Source organism: Danio rerio, chromosome 22 (genome assembly GCF_052040795.2).
Source record: "Danio rerio strain M-AB ecotype USA chromosome 22, GRCz13ab, whole genome shotgun sequence".
Classification (NCBI taxonomy): Eukaryota; Metazoa; Chordata; class Actinopteri; order Cypriniformes; family Danionidae; genus Danio; species Danio rerio.
In genome coordinates this window covers 2,599,471-2,624,120 of record NC_141042.1, presented here as the reverse complement: position 1 = coordinate 2,624,120, position 24,650 = coordinate 2,599,471, and the positions used below count along the sequence as shown (strand labels likewise).

General features: G+C 40.2%; 4 protein-coding genes and 1 long non-coding RNA gene across 5 annotated transcripts in view; 1 reads left to right on the top strand and 4 right to left on the bottom strand.

Moving 5' to 3' along the window:
- Positions 1-17,176, bottom strand: part of zgc:173693 — a 37,233-nt gene extending 20,057 nt beyond the window's left edge. The window contains 1 exon segment of the mRNA NM_001130657.1: positions 17,138-17,176. The gene's annotated coding sequence lies outside the window, so the exon portion shown is untranslated.
- The window catches only part of si:dkey-4c15.14, a 231,553-nt gene that overhangs the window by 67,641 nt on the left and 139,262 nt on the right, over positions 1-24,650 (bottom strand). The gene's annotated exons all lie outside the window — the stretch shown is intronic.
- Positions 1,768-7,544, bottom strand: znf1175 (zinc finger protein 1175). Its single transcript, NM_001423374.1, has 3 exons — positions 7,529-7,544; positions 6,732-6,837; positions 1,768-2,680 (listed from the first exon to the last, which is right to left on the bottom strand). The coding sequence occupies exons 2-3, from the start codon at positions 6,784-6,786 to the stop codon at positions 1,821-1,823; spliced, it is 915 nt and encodes a 304-aa protein (NP_001410303.1). The 5' UTR covers positions 6,787-6,837; positions 7,529-7,544; the 3' UTR covers positions 1,768-1,820.
- On the top strand, positions 9,154-12,915 carry LOC147831440 (uncharacterized). Its single transcript, XR_015521648.1, has 3 exons — positions 9,154-9,394; positions 10,064-11,333; positions 11,679-12,915. It is a non-coding gene; the product is annotated as an uncharacterized LOC147831440 (long non-coding RNA).
- On the bottom strand, positions 10,728-17,180 carry LOC147831439 (uncharacterized). The gene is made up of 3 exons (XM_087303674.1): positions 17,138-17,180; positions 16,357-16,466; positions 10,728-12,946 (listed from the first exon to the last, which is right to left on the bottom strand). The coding sequence occupies exons 2-3, from the start codon at positions 16,409-16,411 to the stop codon at positions 11,991-11,993; spliced, it is 1,011 nt and encodes a 336-aa protein (XP_087159800.1). The 5' UTR covers positions 16,412-16,466; positions 17,138-17,180; the 3' UTR covers positions 10,728-11,990.

The following is a 24,650-nucleotide window of genomic DNA, read 5'->3' as shown; positions in this document are numbered from 1 at the left end:
TTCATTTATTAACACAGGCTCATTCTGAAAACGTAGTCCCGTGGACGTTTCTGTAATCTGCAAACTATATTGTAGCCGGAGGTATGTATGGCTGCATTTCAATTTTTAAGCGAACGCTACAGGGCGGTATGATGCAGTTTCTTTTTGCGCATACCGGCTGAACGATTACCTCCATGTGGAGGGCTTTTCCGCCGCAACAAGTTTGTTCAGTTAGTTCGTCGTGTACGTCGGCAGAATTGAGACGCAGAGAGGAGCTTACCACGATGACGACGAGTCCGGGGAGGAGCGGTTCCAGAAATCAGGAAAGACAAAAACATAATCCGAAAAATTAAGTGAACAAGTTTATAACAGGGTGAGAATGTGGTAAAATCCGAAAACGTGGTAAAAATCAGACGAGGGCTTTTCTTTTTCTGGACGCTGTGGCGAGGGGGCGTGGCCGAGAGCCGTGGGAATGGAATGAGGCTGTGTAAGTGGATGCACCTGTGGTGCGCACAGGCCTTGAATCCCACGGAAGGACTATAAGAGGAGGAACGATGGCAGAAGAAGCCGAGGGAGGACCGGGCCCGGGCATATTGTTTTACTTTTGCTTTCAGTTTGACAGCAGTCTCCGTGAGGAGCTGCCGTTCTTTTGTTGGTTTTGGTTTAGACGGCAGTCTCCGTGAGGAGCTGTCGTCCCTGTTTTTAATAAATAATTTAAAACTGCATCGGTTCTCCGCCTCCTTCTTCCCGGCGGCCAAAGGGCCGTGAACTTCATTACAGATGGTTTTCGTAAATTGTTGGTTGGGTTTAGGGAAGCCGGTGGGCGAATGGCACTCGCGAGCAGGGCCAGCGCGTCAATAGAGGCGACCTAGGCGGCCGCCTAGGGCAGCAGAATAGAGAGGGTGGCGTCCTCGACACTATCTTCACCTCTCACTCCCTCAGTTATATCCACGTCTAGGGCGGCGTACGCAACACTACCCTCACCACCCGCACCCTTACCACGTCTAGGGCAGCAGAATAGAGAGGGCGGGGTCCGCGTCAGCCCCACCCATTTTCACTTTAGGGTTGAGGGCGGTGTGACCGTCCCTTGCCTAGAGCGGCAGTTCAGCTTGCTCCGGCCCTGCTTGCAAGAGACATTTGAGATATAAAAAAGGGCACACAGCGGTCTTTCGTGAATTCACGAAAACAAAAACTGCAAAAATACGTACCTCCCAGGACGTATTTAGCGGTCTCCAGAAACGTTCACAGGACTACGTTTTCAGAAAGAGCCTGGGTTGTTATTTACACTGAGGGAAAGCAGAGGGTTGCTGAAGAACTAAAGAGAGATTTCAGCTGCTGTCTGGGCTTTCACCGCCGAACTACACCTTCCTTTCTTCATGTGTTCAATACTTTCCCCCTGTGTAATCTCATTTTACTACACATAACTCAAACTAATTAGATTTGTTTTCCTTGCATGTGTGGATATCTTTGTTGAAATTTTCATCAGGGGAAAATTTCAAGTCAACAGCACCTTTAGAAATGTGTTTTCTGAGAAAAATGGTGACACGTTCAATACTTATTTTCCCCACTGTGTTTGTTTTAGCATGCCACGAGTTAAAAAAGTTTTTTTTTGCTTTACTGTCATAGATTTCAGATCATATAAACCAAATCATCGGTTATTAAATGCTGTCCAACTAAAGAGTCTCAAGCGCCACCAACTGGACATTATTAGAAGAGCTGAAGATTCTGAGGCAGGATAAATACACTTTTCATAGACACACTTTTGTGTATTCATGAAACATACTGGAGTCAAAGCAATAAACATTTAATTGATGAGAAAAACTCTTTCATAATGAACTTGACTAAGGATTCTCCCTTGCATGAACTCTGAGATGGAGCTTCAGCTCGTAAGGCCTTAAATATGTTTTGCCACACTGATCACATTGGTGTGTTTTCACTCCAGAGTGGATCAGCATGTGTATTTTAAGGAACGACGAAGCTCTGAAACACTTCCCACACTGAGTACATATGTACGGTTTCTCTCCAGTGTGGATCCTCTCATGTTGCTTCAGATGTCCTGTATTTCTGAATCTCATGTCGCAGTGCGAACACTTGTACGGTTTCTCTCCAGTGTGAATCATGTGGTGTTGTCTCAAGTCCGGAGCTCTGAAAAAACTCTTCCCACACTCAAAGCACACAAACTCTCTCACACCAGTGTGGATCTTCTGATGGTGTTTTAAATTGGTCTTCCTTACAAAACTCTTTCCACACTCAGAACATGAATAAGGCTTCTCCTTTGTATGAACTCCAAGCGGTGAAGGCCTCGCAAGCGTATGGCCGCATTGATCACACTTGTTTACAGTGTGGAGGAGTGGATTAAGGGAGGATGAAGCTATGAAACTCTTCCCACACTGAGCACATGTGAACGCTGTCTCTCTAGTGTGAATCCGCTCGTGGATTTTAACATGTCCTGAATATCTGAATGTCTTGTCGCAGTGTGAACACTTGTAAGGTCTCTCTCCTGTGTGGATCCTCATGTGACGACTGAGATCATATTTGTGCCTCAAACTCTTTCCACACTGAGTGCAGGTGAAACCATTTACAGCTGTTATGTTCCCTGAAAAACTATCTTCAGTGTTCGTGTGAGTTTCTTCTTCACTCTTGATTCGATGTTTCTCCTCATCTTCACTCAGTTCTTCACTCTCCTCCTTCACCATCACATCTGAAAAATTAAGTCACATTTTAAGAGGCACTGTTTACCAAATCATATCGTAACCAAAAGTCTGAATCTACCAGAGGTTCACTGTAGTGAACATCTGATCGCAATGGCCACTAAGTGGCTGTGGTTGAACATGTCAAACTACTTCTCATTCAAAACATTGAATTTTTTAAATAGTGTGTAATAGGGATGTAATGGTATCAGAATTTCACGGTACGGTAATACCTCGGTATGAATGTCACGGTACGGTATTTATTGAATCATTTACAGGAAAAAACAAAACTTATGAAAATACTCCAAAAAAGTGCCAAAAGTGTCAATGACATACAAATTAGTCATCTATCTGTAAGCTTTGAAACAGGAACTTCAATTTTAATAACAAAAAAATATTAAACCATGTAAAAAAATTAAGTTTTAATTTAGTATTGTTGAAAACTCATCACATTCAACATTTAATCACTCACTCACTTAGATAGAGATGGGTTTAAAGGAAAATTATCATATAAATATAATCTGGTAAAAGCTGGTATCTCTGGGTATTTACAATGTCCCCTGCAACAGAAAAAAACCCCTCTCATTTGGGACTGAGGATTCTGGGACAAGAGAGATATGACTTGGCCCTGGTTGACAGCAGTGGGTAACGTTGTGCATTGTCTTTCCCCCACTTGAGAGGACAAACCATGAGTAAGATAGAGGTCTCATGTCTGCATCAATCTGAACAGTGTGCTGACAACACCGCTATTCAGTACGCGCGTGACAACACAGCTGATAAGAACTCGCGCGACAACACAGCTGATATGAACTCGCGCGACAACACAGCTGATAAGAACTCGCGCGACAACACAGCTATTCAGTACGCGCAAGACAACACAGCTGATAAGAACTCGCGCGACAACACAGCTGATAAGAACTCACGCGACAACACCGCTATTCAGTACGCGCAAGACAACACAGCTGATAAGAACTCGCGCGACAACACAGCTGATATGAACTCGCGCGACAACACAGCTGATATGAACTCGCGCGACAACACAGCTGATAAGAACTCGCGCGACAACACCGCTATTCGGTACGCGCAAGACAACACAGCTGATAAGAACTCGCGCGACAACACTGCTATTCAGTACGCGCGCGGCGACAACACCCGCTTTAGAGTTTTCCAGCTCTTTTTCATCCCTGCTTCTAGCAGCACACTCCATTTCCGCATTACTGGATCTGTAGCGACAACAGACCGCAAGGGATGATGGTCAAGCATGGGCTGATGGGAATTGTAGTTTTCGCTACCTCCCGTTCGCTTCATTCGCCTGAGCAAATTTTCTCAGAAGACCTATAGTTTTACCGAGTCATGCGACTACGGTAATATCGAAAAAAATTAATATTGCGGTATTTACAATACCGTTACATCCCTAGTGTGTAATAATCACAACAAAACGTATTAAAGGGTAAGTGAATTATAACAGCGCAAACTTTTCTGTAACCGCAGTAGTGCTGTGTGTAGCGTCCTGGTTAAAAGATGACTAAATCTTCCACTGATGTTCACGATTCATTTATTGGTCACACTTCATAGAATTTATTTACATTATTCAATCATGAATCACCGTAAGAACTAGAGAGAGAATAAATAAACAACAAACACAAATAAATCCCGAAAATTAACACTAAGCCAACATCAACAATTAAACATTAAACAAATAAACCAAATTACCTTATTTTTCTCTCAAACCAGGAGCTATAACTCATGAAGGAGGAATCCGTGAAGCAACCGTATACCTGTGCCCCTTTTACCGTGTTTCACCTAGCGTTCCATCATTGTTTTCGTTCATTTCTACACGCAATTTATACATCCGGTAAGCTCTGCAATTTTGACGTCATAATTAAAGTCCCCAAACAACGTAATTCATACAACAAATCAACCCACATACAAAATACAACAAAACATCAAAAAATAAATAAATAAATAAATTCAAAATCATAAACAAAGCAACACATTATTTCAAGTTTCTTTACACTGTGCGTTATTCGTTTAACTCTTTAAGGTTACGTGCCGACTGACTGACTGACAGGTGCATCATGCATGAGGCCAGCAAACACGACGTATAGCAGTTTCCTTTTACTTCAGGACGCATTAATATCGCTCTGTAGGTCTATTAGAGACATTCATAAATATTCCTAGCAAATCTAATAAATACTGGAGACAAAAACGCACTAAATCGCACTTCAGCAATGTTTATTTGAGAGCGCACAAGAAGATCTGCGCGCTCTTGAAGCGGCTTATATTTGAGGGGGCGTGCAAGAAGTTTAGAAAAGGAATGAAAATCGGCGCGCAAGCAAAGAGATCCGTATGCTCATAGGCTATTACATAAATGCGATCTTGACTTCTAATACAGGGTTCCTGCACCATTTTAAAAGTTAAATTTAATGCTTTTTAAGACTTCAACAAATATAATTTAAGACCAAAATATTTTATAATTTCTTTGGAAAAGGCTACTCATTTTAATGTTTTCGTTAGATTTAAATAAATTGTGCCTCGTCACAGTATGGATAACCCACAGTACCTGCTTTTTGGATGTCTGGTGGTGAAATGAAACTGTTACAGCTGACTGTGAGGGGGCGTCTGAACTACAGCTGTAATCATGTTATAAAAGTTAGGCCCGATAGAGCCCGAACCCGACAAGTACATTTTGATTGACAGCTTTTTAAAAGCTCGAACCTGTTTACAGCCCGACATTATCCAAATGTGCACAGGCACAGCTCTTTTGTCTTTTTTTTATGAATGAGTTGTTTATAAGGGTTAACATTACTTATTCATAACATAGGCTATAGGCCTAACATTAGTAACTAGTAACATTGTTAGGTTGAGCTGCAAACAATGCAGGGATTAACCTGGACCTGCTATGACAAGCTGCAGCAACGTCCCGCTGCTGCTTTCCTCCTTTCATGTGCGACTTGACGACTTTGAGACCCATGGTCCCTAACGAAGAGGTCTTTTTGCAGGAATTTACACATTGCTTCATTGCCACATCGTTAAATGTACAATTTCCCATCTTTGCATTTTGACACATCAACAACCGCATAATAACAGTGCTAAGCTAATAAATCACGGAGACTGTCATTTCTCTCCTGTTTTACAAGTGCTAAATTAAACAACTATTAGATGTTTTACGGTGGACCACTGTCCTTCCCTATCGTTATTAAGCAGACGACACTCCTCCCTAAACAGAGCTGGACACGCCCACTTTTCTGGCTTTTTCCAAAGTAGAGGTGTGAAAACACCCTGCTGAAACGAGGGGGTTTCATGGCCCTTTAACAAAAGAAAATTTATGATTTTTTTATTTATGATTTTTATTTTGACAATGTTATATGTGGATTGTCACGGTTCATACGCTGGTTTTTGTAAATGTGAGAGCTAGTTTTCTCTTTCCCTTTCCTGTCTTCGCGTACTTCCGTGGCGCCTCTCGCTTGTTTCCTTCATCTTTCATTCTTTTCCACCTTTTCCTTGAACTAAAGAGTGTACATTTAATGGTATGAGCTGAAGCTGCCGATCTGTCAGTCATAATAACACCCTAACCCTAATCCTAACCCTGACGTGGCCAAATTGAAGGACATTATTTGTGCTTTACATGTATGGCTGGTATTATGATGTGTAACTCTTTCCCTGCAGTTAACAAGAGAAAACGCTTCCCTGCTATTGACGAGTTTTACGGCAATCTGTGTATTAAGTGTATTACGGTAGGGGAAGCCCTAACACATGTTCTGAGTGAGGAACATGATGTCAGATGCTCCAGGGAGTAAAATCTGAGAGAAAGTAGGATTGTGGTTAAAAAAACAAGAGTTATACAACCTTCCTTTGGCTTAATCCCCAACAACTTATATCTGTTTTAGATCTTGTCTTAACAAGTGACTTTAATGATTTATGTCATTGTGTCAATATGCACAGCTAACACGTTATATAATATATATACACACACATCCACATATGTATGTTCACTGTAGGTCACTGAGAAGCTACGCAGAACAGCTGTAGATAACTGTGAAGTAAATGATAAACACAAACCTATTAGTTCTTCAGTCTGTTCCTGTTTAATTCTGCAGGGTTCTGGATCACTCATCTTCTCACTGTCCTTCAATAAACTCTTTGTCTTTCACTGATGGCAGCAGAACTTCAGGAGAAAAAATAAAGAAATCAAATTCATTTACACTGATTAAATAAATCATATTATGATGTTATATTTGGTATGTGATGCAGTGTGAGATTAAGTATACTCCACAAGTCAGCTGATGCTATTAAATTAACTTAATGTAGATCTGAAGACATCAGTGAATGAGGAAACAGGAACTATTGACATGAAATCAAGAGGTATTCAGCAGCTCTGATAATATTGATGTGGCTCAGACTAATAATACTCACTAAACAGTCAGTCAAGATCAACATATACTGAATGTAGTATGTATATATAACTACATCTGCAGGTTACACCAGTTATAACGGTATACTTCCCTTTTATATCGACAGCTAGTAAAATTTCTAGTAACAACAGAGTAATCAGATTGTCAACATTACACAAACTGTGAAACCATAGAATATGGAATCAAAGAGCTTCACAAGCTGTTAATTTAACATTTTCTCTTTTAAACCTCATCTGTGTATCTGCAGCGGCAGATTCCCGTTATTCCCCTTCACAGATCATACTCTGCTATTTAACTGACACAAACACAAAAAAACTCAAACACAACAACAGAAAAGTTGCACACTCTACGATCGTTATTCTCACACAGCTACTCCGGCATTGTCGCCTTGATAAATCGTGTTTTATTGTTGTGTAAACACGAGAAAAAGCGTCAACGACTCACCTCAGCTCTGAAGACTCGACGCTGAGTGAACACGTCCGCGCTGACGTCATCACGGCGAGGCGGGGGCAACGGCGGATAAACAAAATCACGCCGAATCAACTGTTGACCTAAACATTTGCAATATACAGTAGCCACCAGCATTTGAAATCGATCAAAACCTTTCAGCAACGTTGTTCAGGCACTTAAAATGTAACAAAATCACACAACAACATCAAAATGCAAATGCAATAAGTAATGGCTGACAGATATAACAAGAATAAAAATATATTTTCCATGAGGTATCAAGAAACAGCAAATTATAAATAAAAAATAACATTTGAAAGGGACTGCTTGAAGCAAATAATAATGATAAAATAAAAAATGTAATGTATGTAACCTGCTGAAAAATCCAGCTTAAACCAGCCTAGGCTGGTTGGCTGGTTTTAGCTGGTCGACCAGGCTGGTTTTAGAGGGGTTTTGGCCATTTCCAGCCTGGTCTTAGCTGGTCAAGCTGGGAGATGACCAGCTAAAACCAGCTTGACCAGCCTAGCCAAGCTGAGAGTCCAGCCAAAACCAGCTATATCCAGCTTAAACCAGGCTGGTCAAGCTGGTTTTAGCTGGATTTGGCTGGTCATTTTCCAGCCTGACCAGCTAAGACCAGGCTGGAAATGGCTGGAAACCAGCCTGGAAATGGCCAAAACCCCTCTAAAACCAGGCTGGTCGACCAGCTTAAACCAGCCAACCAGCCTAGGCTGGTTTAAGCTGGATTTTTCAGCAGGGAAGAATAAACAAGTTATTAAATATTCCCTGCTAAAAAAAAAACTGCTTAAACAGCCTTGGCTGGTCGACCAGCCTGGTTTTAGATATTATTCCTGGTAGGTGACCAGATAAAACCAACTTGACCAGCCTAGCCAGTTAAAACAAGCGATGTCCAGCTTAAATCAGGCTAATCAAGCAGAATTTAGCTGGTCATTCTCTAGCATGACTAACTAAGACCAGACTGAAAATGGCCAAAGCCGCTCTAAAACCAGGCTTGACAACAAGCTAAAATCAGCCAACAAGCCTAGGCTGGTTTAAGCTGAGTTTTCTCTTAATATTTCAAACATCACAAAAAAAAAAAAAGTTTTCTGTTGTAGGAGAAGTCAGTGTGGGCCTTTTTCTTATTAAATATATTACTACTACCATGAAGACAAAGGAAATGAATACGCAGTGGCCTTTAGTAGCTCAGATGCTCAAGACAGTAATAATACTGTGGACCGTTATCGGCATTAACGCGAGACTTCAAAACAAAACAATCAGTCCGAGATCGATTGTAATGAGAAAGCAAAATTATCCAACGAACCAGGCTGTATGTGTATTATGGTTGTGTAATAGTCATGGCTATATGGATGTCATTCTTACCGGCAAATGTGCATTTCATGTACATGAAAGTGAAAGCATGCTGAAATATTACTGAGAGCTGTTAATCTTAAGAAAACTGACAGAAATTACCATCTGATCATTGCACTGACACCTGGAAAGAAAGATCAATATTGAACATTGAATATCAATATATCAGCTCATCTGTTATTTATATCTATAATTTAAGCCTATAATATATATATATATATTTCTAAATTTATTTACATCAGTTTTATTTTTTAATAGTCAGTTGTATTTAAAGAAGAGTTATGCTGAAGTTATGTTTGGCTTTTGACACATTATTTAAAATATGTGGCTAAGAAATAGTTATTAAGTACTTTTTTGGTGGGGCCAGTGAAAATTCTAAACCACTGGCCCAATTGGACCAGTCGAAAAAATCCTTAGTGTTGAACCCTGCTGTGTGTATTCCTACTGTGAAATGACCACATCAAACGTGACGTGCTAACATGAATGCAGTTCACTGGAGTGAATGTCACCGACTCGGTCCCAGTCATTCCCCTCGCTGGCCAGCAGAGGCCGCCATCTCCGGACTTCTAGCATTATATCATCCACATACGCTGATTGTGCATACACCTGTTCTGAATCAAGCTAACGACCCACGTACCCTTTATAAGCCAGTTCCAAACACTCAGTCAGTGCGAAGTCTTGTTTAGCCCCGGCCAGCATTATTGAGCGGTATTTCCTGCCTGATCTTTTGTGTACAACTCCAGCCTGTTTCTGACTCTGCTTTGCCATCTGCCTGCCCACGACCCAAGTCTGATACACGGACTCTGATACTCGCTACCTGCCCACGACCCAAGCCTGATACACGGACTCTGATACTCGCTACCTGCCCACGACCCAAGCCTGATACACGGACTCTGATACTCGCTACCTGCCCACGACCCAAGCCTGATACACGGACTCTGATACTCGCTACCTGCCCACGACCCAAGCCTGATACACGGACTCTGATTCACGCAGCCTGCCGTTGACCCGTGTCTGGTAAATCCCTCTGTGTCTGTTTACCACCAGTCTTGATACCTTTAAGACGTTTGTTGATGTGTGTTTGCACATTGGTGCATATTGTGTGTTTGAGTGAGAGTTAATAAATACTGCATAATGGATCCCTCCGTGTCAGTCTCCTCGTTACAGTGAATCTGACTAATGTTAGCTCCATCTCACTATCAGGCACCTCTAGAGTTTATGCGTTCCAGTAAAACAGATACAAACAAAATGGAGCGAGCGCTTTTTAAAATGAATGATGGTGAATATAGTCAAACCGGTGAGCTGTCAGACAAACAAAAAAAAAGTGCCATTCCCAATCAAATCAGCAGGATGCCCTTCTGGATCTTTCACTTACTTCAAAAGACACTACTGACTACATGGACATCAGTAATCTAGTTATTTGCCTTAATAAACAATAATATAATTAAGGTGTTTACGTGAAGTGCTTTCATGTTATGAGTTTCCTGTCATTTTGCAGTTCTACTTTCACTCATGAACATTTCATTCATGCCACCGTGACAAACTAGGCTATTAGACGCAAATAAGAAGAAAGGACTGGTGTGAGAGTGTTATTGAATTTAATAACCCACGCCTTCTGCATTTCACTGTGTGTGTGTGTGTGTATAGATCTTGTCTGAAAATATGACAAAGTCTTTCATGATAGTAATAGTTTGATTGCGGTGTTTACTTCAGTAATGCCACTAATATCTGCATACTCCTCATGTCTTAATTCCATTTCTACTTAGTTCAGTGATGACTACAGTTCAACATTCATGTTTAGCTGAATAAACAGTTAGTTAACACAAGCACATCTTATTGAACATCATTTATTTTCATCACCAATTATCACAGTAGAACAGTTTCTCAAGCAGTTTGTGATGCATTTTGGAAACAGGAGATAAGCCCCTCGTCTAATGCGCCACCTGGCTTGAGAAACCCTATTTTAAGTCATTATTTGGGTAGCACACATATTCTGAATGCCTTCGGGAGATTTCAAATGAGCCATTTTAATCTAGATTAATTGCAAGATTACAGTGAGATTAATCAAGATTAAAAAATATATATATCTATGCCCGCCTATAATAAAAACAATTTGATGGACACACTTTCATTGAATATATTTTAGGCATAAAGTGTTTTTTTTTATTATTTATGAAACAAACTGGAGTCAAACCAATGAATATTCCACTGCATTAATGGACGTTTGATGACACAGCTTTAATTTATAGCTGGGAATTATGCTAAATGTGAATAAGTGCGCAGATGTGCTTTAAATTATCGGAATTCATCAACAGACACACGTTTAGCTGTGAAATCTGATGTCTGGTGAATACAGGAGAGTTTTCAGGAAGGTAAATCTAATATGTTAAACGCTTTCATAATGAACACGACTAAGGCCGTACTCACACTAGGTACAGTTGCCTCGAACCGGGCCAAAGCAAGCTTGTCCCCCCTCCCATCTCCCCTGACGGCCCGCGCTCACACCTCAAACGGGCTTCGGCACGCTTACGTCATCGCTGCTGCGCTGTTCAGTGAGAAGCGCTCTCTCACTCAGCAGCACAGTGGAGATTCCTCTAGTTATATCGTGTCAGTCGTTTGACATGCAGTCAAATATTTCGCCAAACAGTCCTTAGAGATGCGATGACACGCAGTCAGATATTTCGCCGAACAGATCCGCCACTTTTGGCGCTCAAAAACAATCATAAAGCCCTCGTGCTGCAGGAATGAGGAGGTCTGCTGAAGGCGCGCAGCTGTCGTGAAGTGAGGAGTTTGCGTCTTTAATAAACGACGGCAGTTTGCGTTCACTGAACAGTAAGAATGATTAATAAATCCATATGAAACAACCCCTTAAAGTCACGTATCGCTTTCAGTTTCGGGCTTTGGTGCGTTTTGCACTCACACACAAGCGTACCGCGCTAAAGCCCAAGTGAACCGCGCTCAGGCACACCTCTTCCAACCGGGCCAGGGCCGGCCAAGTGAACCGTGCTTGAGCCCGATTCAGCGCACTCACATTTCTCAAACGATCCGGGAAACAGGCCTGGGCACGGTTTGGATAGCATAGTGTGAGTAGGCCCTAAGGCTTCTCCTTTGCATGAACTCTGAGATGAGCCTTCAGTTCATAAGGCCTTAAATAAGTCTTACTGCATTGATCGCATTTGTGTGTTTTCTCTCCAGAGTGGATCAGCATGTGTGAATTAAGGGTTGTTGAGTGTCTGAAACTCCTCCCACACTGAGTACATGTGAACGGCTTCTCTCCAGTGTGGATCAGCATGTGTGAATTAAGGGATGATGAAACACTAAAACTCTTCCCACACTGAGTACACGTGTACGGTCTCTCTCCAGTGTGAATCCTCTCATGTGATTTCAGATGTCCAATACGTATGAATGTCTTGTCGCAGTGTGAACACTTGTACGGTTTCTCTCCTGTGTGGATCCTCTGGTGTATTTTCAATTCTCTAGCTATAATGAAACTCTTCCCACACTCAAAGCACACAAACTCTCTCACACCGGTGTGGAGCTTTTGATGCGATTTTAAACATGACAGCCATGCAAAACTCCTCCCACACTCAGAACACGAATAAGGCTTCTCCATTATATGAACTCTGAGATGGCTCTTCAGCTCTGCAGGCCTCAAAAATGTTTTGCCGCACTGATCACACCTGTGTGATTTCTCTCCAGTGTGGATCAGCACGTGTTGATAAAGGGATGATGAACTTCTGAAGCTCTTCCCACACTGAGTACACGTGAATGGATTCTCTCCAGTGTGAATCCTTGCATGTGTATTCAGATTTACCGAATATCTGAACGCTTTGCCGCAGTGTGAACACTTGTAGGGTTTCTCACCAGTGTGAAGCATCATATGAAGCTTCAGTCTATTTTTGTGCCTGTAACTCTTTCCACACTGAGTGCAGGTGAAACCATTTACAGCTGTAGAACTATGTTCGGTCTTTGAGTGAGTGTTTTCTTCACTTTTGACATGTTTCTCCTCATCTTCACTCAGTTCTTCACTCTCCTTCTTCACAATCACGTCTGAAAAATAAGCAAATAAGTTACATGTTAAGCAGCTAGTTTTAAGAGGCTCTGCGTTTTACAAACCATATTGTATACACACACAAAACACCTGGAGCCTCATGTGTCAACGTTGCGTCCGCATAAAAACTTTGCGTACGCCAGGTTTCACCACCACGTTTTGAATTACTAACGATGAAATGAACGTGAGAATGTGCGCTGGTCCACGCCAACTTCATGTCTGGCATAGGTGCATTTCTTGTCTTGTTTTATTTCCATCGGCGGCGACTCGAGGCACATATGTTAAATTGTACTGAAGGATTCGGATTTCTGCTTTCCAATCCGTCTCATCATGGACCAACGTTTATCCTTTTCATCATCCTGTTTCTCAGTATTTAACTGTGAATTGATTTTAACTAACGAATAAGTTAAAACTGCTTACTGCAAGAATGTTCTGTGTCCTTGTTTCTCTTTTTGCCTGTCTGTTTTAACTTTGTTTTCAGGAGACACACAAACCAGGTCATAGGTAATGGAGACCTCTCTCTCTCTCCATCTGTTCTTATGACTGGAGGTCCAATACAGAGGAGAAGAAGACAGCTGTTTTATTGTCCTGATATATTGCCTATAATATTATAGCAGTTTGATTGATCTGTTTTTGAGAATAATTAATATTAATGTAATTCCTTTTTGTGTGGAGACAGACTGTGTGTAGCCAAAATATTGCAGCAGACTGTTGATGGAAACAGTCTTGAACCAGCCTGATAACACAGCTAAACGTACAAGAAACATCCTTGAGTCTTTAACACAGATGGTCGTTTGTGTCTATTGTTTTCCTGGTTTAGCTTTTTACAGGTCGGAGATCAGCTCCTAATAACTTAAGGCGACCTCACCTCTAGGCATCAGGTCGCCATCCATATCTGGAGACAGATACAATGCTTTCTTTGACGCACGCATTAAGGCCGTCCTTAAGAATTGTCTATTTCTGTTGTAACCAATGAGAACTGTTTACCTGGATCCCACCCTTTCTGGACTTGTGTAAAGAGTATAATTGTTCGATTGTTGAAACTGTAAGCAGAGCGGCCTAGGAACTCATTGCGAGTGTTGAAGTTGGCTTCTGCGAATGAAACTGCAAACTATCTTCAGTAAACTTAATTTATTTATTTAAATCTCTGACTCCGGCTCTTCTTCATCTACCAGACTGGTCATTCTTTGGGTTAAACTGTAAACTATCCCTACAGTACACTCCAAAGAATCGCACCAACATATGTGGAAAAACATTGCTATTCATTTATAATTCATAAAATAGGTTAATTGACACAATATATATTTTTTAGAACATATAAAAGCATTTGCAAATGTATTTTAATGATCACCACCCTCCCTATCCTTAAGTCACCGCTAGAGGGCAGCGGCCTATAAGTTGCCAAGTAATTTGGGCTTAGCAGCTTCCCATCCAGATCCTCATAGTCGGCATTGGCTGGTGTGTAACAGGTTAGCTGCATCCCAAATCGCATACTTATGCACTATTCTACGCCATTTTTCAGTGTAAATAGTGTAAGTAGTGTGTTCACACTGAAAACTCTAAAAATAATAAGTGCACTTCAATTACCCGGATGATGCACTCATTCAGCCGCTAAAATGAAGTGTGTAATGATGGACACTTCACGCACTCAACGACCGCAGGTTTGCTCACGTAGCGGAAGGGGCGGAGCTATCGGGCGCATATGTTGGATAACTTTATTTATTTTGGATGGTGAAAGCAAAATTCTCCTACGAGAGTGATTATAGCGCCTCCTGATGGTGAATGCGGTTATACTCACGGCAGGTATTATTTGATAATTAGATCGTTTATTTCACTGATTTTGTGACCTTCAAACGTAATCAAGGAAACATTTTGAATTTCCGCTTAGTAAAAAAACATTAGTGTGCCATTTGGGACGACACTACATACATATACTATCCTATTGAGTGTGTAAGTGCATAAGTACATAGTGCATGAGTGCATAGTGTATAGTGTGCCATTTGGGACGCAGGGATACCTCACGCTAAAATATTATTATGAACAGCAGACTCCAGCAGCTGAAGGAAGAGAACGGTTTAGCTCCTCCCTTTTATGGCAAAGTGGAACGAGGTAAGTTTGTTTGTGTTTATTTGTTTGCTGGTACTTTGATGTTGTTTATTGAATTATGCGTTGTGTTTGTATTGTGAATGTGTGTGTGTATATTATGCTTTACGTTCTTGTGATTGTTTACACTGTGTTTTTTTTTTTTTGGTTTGTGTAGTTTTACGGTGGACTTGTCAACACGGTGGCAGTGTTTCAGACAGTTCAAATAAATCACCGTGCAAGCATCAGTGAAAACTCTCTGCCTCCTTCTCTGATGCCATGGGACCGCTACAAAGGATGCACCGCTGGATCGCGTCTGTTAAACGTGATATTTAATTAATCTTGTCTCCATCTAACGAGTCTTTGGTCATTTGAATCTATCAGGTCACAGCGACAGTACACACGTTTGTCAGCGCCATTATAACAACACAGATCACTCTGACTATTCATGTCAGATTCCTGCAAGGAAAAGTGATTGACAGGTGGTACTTTGTGTGTAGCTTATCTTTAATTATTAATGATTCGTTTATGGGTAAAACAGAGCATGCAGGTCAGGTAGTGAAAACGGTGGGCTACAAATAATCATCATAAATAATTAATTCACCGCCGCCTACGATGACGATGCCATTGTCCATCGCGATGTTGTACATTAGACATTGTACGAAGCCAAATTGCGAGTGTGTTTTACATGTGAAGTCAATGCAAAGATTGGATAAGACATCTTGTGGCGTGAATTGGCTGTTTTGTGTATTTGACGCCCTTCAGACTGCAAAAGAAAGTGAGATACATCTAACAAACGGAGCAATGGAAGAAACAAAAAAGCAAGCAGCTTACAATGATGGAGATTGGTTCATGGATGACGCCAGCTGGATGTAACCAAATTGAAGGACATTATTTGTGCTTTACATGTATGGCTGGTATTATGATGTGTAACTCTTTCCCTGCAGTTAACAAGAGAAAACGCTTCCCTGCTATTGACGAGTTTTACGACAATCTGTCTATTAAGTGTATTGCGGTAGTGGAAGCCCTAACACATGTTCTGAGTGAGGAACAGGATGTCAGATGCACCAGGGAGTAAAATCTGAGAAAAAGTAAGATTGTGGTTAAAAAAAATAAGAGTTATACAACCTTCCTTTGGCTTAAGTCTTGACAAGAGACCAAAATAAAGAAGCATTATTTTTATTTTTAAAATCACCTAACACAGTATATATATATATATATATATATATATATATATATATATATACACACACACACATATGTATGTTCACTGAGAAGCTACACTAAACAGCTGTAGATATCTGTGAAGTAAATGATAAACACAAACCTATTAGTTCTTCAGTCTCCTCCTGTTTAATTCTGCAGGGTTCTGGATCACTCATCTTCTCACTGTCCTTCAATAAACTCTGTCTTTGTCTTTCACTGATGGCGGCAGAGCTTCAGGAGAACAAACAGAGAAATCTGAAAAACTGTATACTGATTGATTAAATAAATCATATTATGATGTTATATCTTGTATGTGATGCAGTGTGAGATTAACTATGTTCCTCAAGTCAGCTGATGCCATTAAAATTAACTTAAAATGATCTAAAGACAACAGTATAATGAAAGAGGAAACAGGAACTATTGACATGAAATCAAGAGGATTTCAGCAGCTCTGATAATATTGATGTACCTCAGACTAATAACACTCACTAAACAGTCAGTCAAGATCAACATATGCAGAATGAACCAATTATAACGGTTTACTTTTCTCCTAATTTATATCAAGTAAAATTCCTAGTAACAACAGAGTAACCAGATTGTTATCAGTACAGAAACTGGGAAACTATAAAAATATGTAAATAAAGATCTTCATAAACTATTAATTTAACGTTTTATGTTTTAAACCACATCTGTAAATCTGCAGCGGTAGATTTCAGTTATTCCCCATCACAGATCATACTCTGCTATTTAACTAACACAAACACAAAAAAACTGAAACACAACAACAGAAAAGTGACACACTCTACTCCTATTATTCTCACAAGACTACTCCGGCATTGTTGCCTTAATTAATCGTGTTTTATTGTTGTGTAAACCCTTGAAAAATAGCGTGACCACCTCACCTCAGCCGCTGAAGACTCGACGCTGAATGAACGCGTCAGCGCTGACGTCATCACGGTGAGGCGGGAGCGACGGCGCATAAACAAAACCTTTCATCAAAGTTGTTCAGGCTCTTAAAATTAAACAAAACTATATAACAACATCAAAATGCAAACGCAATAAATAATAGCTGTAATAAATAATAAAAAGGACTGTTTGAAGCAAATAATAATGATAAAATAACAAATGTATGTAACATGTAGTCATAAGAAAAAATAAGTTTAAAACTGCCTGATAAAAAAAAACAACCTTGGCTGGTATTAGCTGGTCAACCAGCCTGGTTTTAGATATACTTTCTAGTAGCGGACCAGTTAAAACCAACTTGACCAGCCTAGCCAGCTAAAACCAGCAATGTCCAGCTTAAACCACCCTGCTGAAAATCCAGCTTAAACCAGCCTAGGCTGGTTGGCTGGTTTTAGCTGGTCGACCAGGCTGGTTTTACAGGGGTTTTGGCCATTTCCAGGCTGGTTTCCAGCCATTTCCAGCCTGGTCTTAGCTGGTCAGGCTGGGAGATGACCACCTTAAACCAGCTTGACCAGCCTAGCCAGGATGGTAGTCCAACCAAAACCAGCTATGTCCAGCTCAAACCAGGCTGGTCAAGCTGGTTTTAGCTGGATTTGGCTGGTCATTTTCCAGCCTGACCAGCTAAAACCAGCCTGGAAATGGCCAAAACCCCTGTAAAACCCGCCTGGTCGACCAGCTAAAACCAGCCAACCAGCCTAGGCTGGTTTAAGCTGGATTTTTCAGCAGGGCAGGCTAATCAAGCGGGTTTAAGCAGGTCATTATCCAGCATAACCAACTAAGACCAGGCTGGAAATGGCCAAAACCCCTCTAAAACCAGGCTTGTTGACAAACTAAAAGCAGGTAACCAGCTTAGTCAGGTTTACACTTTTTTTTCTGTGGTAGAAGTATCAGCAAGCATCAAGTGTTCATTGAGATGTGATTGAGATTGTGTCGTCTGTCATACCTTTCGTCTGTCTTTTCGGGTAGGGGGGCTTTCGAAAATGATGACATGAGACTGCTGAGTAGCTGCGCTGATTTGCCAACACTTGTTCATGTCTGTAATTTCTTAGCATCATTTAAGGGTGGTCTTGTTTTACATGGTGAAACAGGTCGTGGTGTTGCCTGCTTTTGATGACACGAGTGTCGGACAGCGAAAAACTAAGTAGCTCATGAAGTCTAGTGACGTTTCTTGTAAACAATGTCTGTGACTCTGATCTTTTTTACCTTATTTCTTTGTTACTCCTTTCAGTGCAACTAACACTGTATGGCTGTAAACTTGTACGGCATGCGGCAGTCAGAAGGGCAGGCTGCAAAATGCTTAAGCAATGTTACGCATAGTATGTAAATATTATCAAGCAATTATCGAACTGTCATTATCGTTTTATCGTCAAAATTTTATATCGTGATAATTATCGATATCGAATTATCGCCCAGCCCTATCTGAAGGTCTCAAAAATAGTTTGCTGCATTGATCACAGTAGGGTTTTCTTTCCAATGTGAGAACTGTTTCCTAATTGTCAAAACACAAGATGTTTCTTTGTCCTAAGCCTGGTTTAGAGTTTTACAAAAAGACTGCATGCGAGAATGACGTAGCACACATTGCTCAGGTGTGAGTTTTTCCCAGATTTTAACAGAAAGTGTAAAAATCTCGATGGTTCTGTGAGTCTCGTCTATAAAATCTGATCTATATTTGGTAGTTAATATTGGATTCAAGTCAGGTGATTGGCTGGGCCATTCTGCAGCTTGATTATCTTTCTCTGAAAGCATTTTAATCTCCTTGGCTGTGTTTTGGATCATTGTCTTGCTGAAATGGTTTCATCTTCATCCTCCTGCTAATGTAGATGCTGGACTGGAGCAGCTGATATTCATTTACACTGAGAAAGAGCAGAGTTGCTGAAGAACTACAGAAAGATTTCAGCTGCTGTCTGGGCTTTTAAAGCCGAACTACACCTTCCTTTCTTCATGTGTTCAATACCTTTTCCCATGTGTAATCTCACTTGAATACACATAACTTAATTTGTAAACTAATTAGATTTGTTTTCTTTGCATATATGGATTACTTTGTTAACAACATCCGGGGAAAATGTTAAGTCAATGGCACCTTTAGAAATAGGTTTTCTGAGAAAAATGAAGACGTGTTCAATACTTATTTCCTCCTCTGGATGTTTTTTTTTTAGCATTCCACATGTTTAAGAATATTGGGAAACACTGTGTTACCGTCATAGATTTCAGAACAGCAATCAAATCATCAGTTATTAAACGCTGTGCAACTAAACCAGGGGTGTCCAAACTTTTTGGGCCGAGGGCCAAATGCAAAAAAAAAAAACCAAAAAAAAAAAAAAACGTTGTCCCGGGCCAAATTTTACATACATCACACAGACACGCATATATATATATATATATATATATATATATATATATATATATATATATATATATATATATATATATATCATGCTTTTCTTACTTAGATTTTTTTCTCGTTTCGAGTCCAAATATTTAAAGATTCTCAAATCAAGAAAAATTTTCTAGACAAGCAAAAAATATTGTCCTGTTTTAAAAAATAATATGCTAATATAAAGTGAGTTTTTCCTTAAAACAAGCAAACCTCTGTAAAGAAATATTCTTTGCCCCAACGTGACTGAAACTTCCTGCACTGACTAATGATTTTCCTTTTTCTTGGTGCGCCATGGCTCGCCAAAATGTGATTATCAATTATGTTTCCTTCAGTTTGGTCGGTTAGTTTTACTTCATAACAAGAAGTGCTGCCTAATGCCTAGTTCAGACTGCGTGATTTTAGCCCCGATTTTGGCTCGCCGACAGGTTTTGAGAAATCGCCGACAAATGCCTGAAATCACAGGCAAATCGCTGCTCGTGCATGTGAGTGACAATCACACAGTATGAACGATCAAAGACGCGATCTGAGAGAATCGCCAACGAGTCGCCGATGCCTGTAAGATATTTGGCGTGCTGAATATCTGGAGCTGTCGGCGATTCAAATCATGCCGTGTGAATTGATTTTTGACTGAAAATAACATCAGCGATCGCCTACAGCCAATGAGAGAGCAGCATTCACTTGTGTGTGCGTGTGTGTATACCTGCTGCAGGTCAGCGGGAGGCTGGGGGAGAAATTTTCTTTTTCGGTTTATTTGGACCCACGAAATGGAGGAAAAACTAGTGGAGGTTTGACAGGACTCAGGAGCACCCGTGTCTGTTTGACGTTTCATACATAAAGAAATTAGTTTATCATCAACGTTTAGGAGAAATGGCTAATTCCCTTTAAACCCAGGTGATCAAACATGTACATGTTCTACCCCATTAAAGGCTTCTGTCTCATTATGTAGTTAATAACAAAAGATATACGACGTGTTTTTGGCTGTGAGACGTAGTTTGGACGAACTTGTCGGCGATTCTTCCTATAGTAAAGTCATGCAATGTGAATGTCCATGTCGCCGAACCACCTTGCAGTGTAAACAAAGCAGCGACGAAACGCTAGCGCAGATAGTCAAGCAGTGTGAAAACATCTGTGACACAACTACTTTGAAAATCATGCAGTCTGAACTCGGCATAATTGAAGGCATGTAATAGCGATACCTGGTGGTTATTTATTGAATTACGTTCATTTTTGTATAGCGGGCCAGATTCGATTAATATTTATAAAAAGCCTCGCGGGCCGCCACAAAACTGATTGCGGGCCGCAGATGGCCCGCGGGCCGTAGTTTGGACACCCCTGAACTAAACAGTCTCAAGCGCCACCAGCTGGACATTATTAGAAGTGCGCCTGAGATTCTGAAGCTGGATAAATACACTTTTTATGGACACACTTTAATTGAGTACATTCTATGTTTCATTATTAATGAAACATACTTGAGTCAAACCAATGAATATTACACTGCATTGCTGGACGTTTGATGACTGTTATGACTTAAATTGATATATATATATGCAAGAGTGATTAATTAATGCTCCATTTATCGTTTAAATGTCATAAAGTGAATTTATTTACCTTGGCATTTATATATGCTGTTTTGCTTTAAGAACAGTTTTCCTATGATGCTTAGCGCTACTGAAAGCGCGCCTGTAACCATTGGCAACTGACTCATATTACCTGTTTTCAGTATACAAAAAACTTCAGTAAACAGTTCATTTTCGTTCTAAACTATGTTTTCCAGTCGTCATTATTGCTGCTAGATGAAAAGACAGAACAATGACAGCTTTATTTATAGCTGGGGATAATGCTAAATGTGAATTAGTGCGCAGATGTGCTTTAAATTATCGGAATTCATCAACAGACACACGTTCAGCTGTGAAATCTGATGTCTGGTGAATACAGGAGAGTTTTCAGGAAGGTAAATCTAATATGTTAAACGCTTTCCTAATGAACACGACTAAGGCTTCTCCTTTGCATGAACTCTGAGGTGGACCCTCAGTTCATAAGGCCTCAAAAATGCTTTACCGCAGTGATCACATTGGTGACTTTTCTCTCCAGTGTGGATCAGCATGTGCTGATAAAAGGATGATGACTGTCTGAAACTCTTCCAACACTGAGTACATGTGAACGGCTTCTCTCCAGTGTGGATCAGCATGTGTTGATTAAGGGATGACGACAGTCTGAAGCTCTTCCCACACTGAGCACATGTGAACGGTCTCTCTCCAGTGTGAATCCTCTCGTGTGTTTTCAGGTATCCTGGATCTCTGAATGTTTTGTTGCAATGTGAACACACATAAGGTCTCTCTCCTGTGTGAGTCCTCTCGTGTACTTTCAGTATTCGCAACTGTCTGAATGTCTTGTCGCAGTGTGAACACTCATAAGGCCTCTCTCCAGTGTGAGTCCTCTGGTGCTGTTTCAAGTCTGTAGCTGTAATGAAACTCTTCCCACACTTAAAGCACACAAACTCTCTCACGCCAGTGTGCATCTTCTGATGTGCTTTAAAATGTGATGGCTGAGTAAACCTCTTTCCACACTCAGAACATGAATAAGGCTTCTCCTCTCCATGAAATCCGAGATGCATCTTCAGCTCTGAAGCTCTCAAAAATATTTTGCTGCACTGATCACACTTGTGTGTTTTCTCTCCGGTGTGGATCAGCATGTGTTGATGAAGATGTGATGATTGTGTGAAACTCCTCCCACACTGAGTACAGGTGAACGGTTTCTCTCCGGTGTGGATCCTCTGGTGCATTTTCAATCCTCCAGCTGTAATGAAACTCTTCTCACACTCGTAGCACACGTGCTCTCTCACACCAGTGTGGATCTTCAGATGTTGTCTTAAATTTGATGCCTGTGCAAAACTCTTTCCACACTCTGAACATGAATAAGGCTTCTCCTTTGTGTGAACTCTAAGATGGGTCTTCAGATCTGAAGGCTTCAAAAAAGTTTTACCGCACTGATCACACTTGTGTGTTTTCTCTCCAGTGTGGATCAGCATGTGAAGCTTGAGATTGCCTTTATGCTTAAATCTCTTTCCACACTGAGTGCAGGTGAAACCGGTTTGTATTAAAAAACTTTGTTCAGCCTCTGATTGAGTTTCTTCTTCACTCTTGACATGATGTTTCTCCTCATCTTCACTCAGTTCTTCACTCTCCTCCTTCACCATCACATCTGAAAATTTATTAAATAAGTCAAATTTCAAAAGGATAGTTCTTGCCTGACTATATTGCATACATAAGACACTCAATATATGTAAATACACAAACATATATGTGTCACGGGAAAACTTTGATTAATACAGAATGTATGTCGTGTTATTACTTGTGAGTTATAGTTTAGAATAGAGCAATATGCTGCAATATGTACTAAAACTGATGACGTGATTAAATATTAACAACTTTTCTGTTGTTCTACAGCCTCATTATTGAGGAGTAATGAATAAACACAAACCTATTAGCTCTTCAGTCTCTTCCGGTTTAATTCTGCAGGGTTCTGGATCACTCATCTTCTCACTGTCCTTCAATAAACTCTGTCTTTGTCTTTCACTGATGGCGGCAGAGCTTCAGGAGAACAAACAGAGAAATCTGATTCATTTACACTTATAATAAATAAATAAAATATGAAAATGATATAAATATAATGAAATAAAACACATTATGATGGTATATCTTGTAGATCAGTGGTTCTCAAACTGTGGTACGTGTACAACTAGTCGTACGCAGGCTTCCTTCTAGTAATACGCGGAGGAATCAAATATGTAATATGTACATGCTACATATATTTCAAAATTTATCAAACATATGAATATGGCAGATATTAATATTCAATATATTACATATAACCTATATTTCTGAGGTCCAGACAACATTTTCAGATGTTGATGAATTGGCTACTATATGTTAATACTTTACATTTAAGTACAGCACTTTTCTTTTTATCTTAAGCACATTTTAATTTAAATGTTAACGTTATTATTATTATTTTTTTTATTTTTTTATTTTTTGTAAGCACAGTACAGTGTTAACGTTCAGACTATTTGTGTTTAAAGTGGTTGACAATAATAAATATTCTTAATAATAGGAATTAATCTGCCACGTTTTTGAATTGTCCATAACTGTAGCTGCTTTACTGGGCTTACTACGCTACTGTATTTCAATAATGCTCATTTTGGTGGTACTTGGAGAGACAATTATTTTCTGAGGTGGAACTTGATGAAAAAAGTTTGAGGACCACTGTTGTAGATGATAAAAGACGATTTTGTAATTTGCTCAATTCAGCGGACAAAGTTGACTTATATCGTATAATGAATGAGGTGGACCATGAACTATTGACATATTGATGATAATTAATGAGCCTCAGCCTATAAACAATAATTAATCAAACCGTTTATGGCCAGCAAAAGATCAGTTCACTTCATACTAATGTATTTTTTTTTTTGTGCATGCCAATGCATAGTTTAAGAACCTACCAAGTATTCACACCAGTTAATTAATTCGATTGTTAGCAGTAGCACATCTATGTACAGAAACAGGGAAATCATTCTTTTTCTTTACTGCTTAGTCACTGTATTATTGTGGGGTCACCACAGCGGAATGAACCGCCAACTTATCCAGCATATGTTTTACGCAGCGCATGCCCTTCCAGCCACAACCCATCACTGGGAAACGCCCATACACACTCATTCACATGCATACACTACAGTCAGTTTTTAGGGATGCCCAATTCACCTATACTGCATGTCTTTGGACTTGTGGGGGAATTTGGAGCACCCGGAGGCAACCCACACCAACATGGGGAGCAGGAGCGCAACTACACATTTACTGAGGGGTATGCGGGTTTAAGTTTTGTGTTAAATGATTTTGAATTAAACGTGTGTGCCAGCGTATGCAATTAATGGTATAATTTTTTATTTAATAAAATACATTATTATACTTGTATAAAATGCAAAATAAGCAATTTTAACAAAACAAATTTATTTTTTGTATTATTTAAATCTTTAAAATAGGGAAAATTTCAAAAATAGTTTTGGCACAATGGCACCCCCC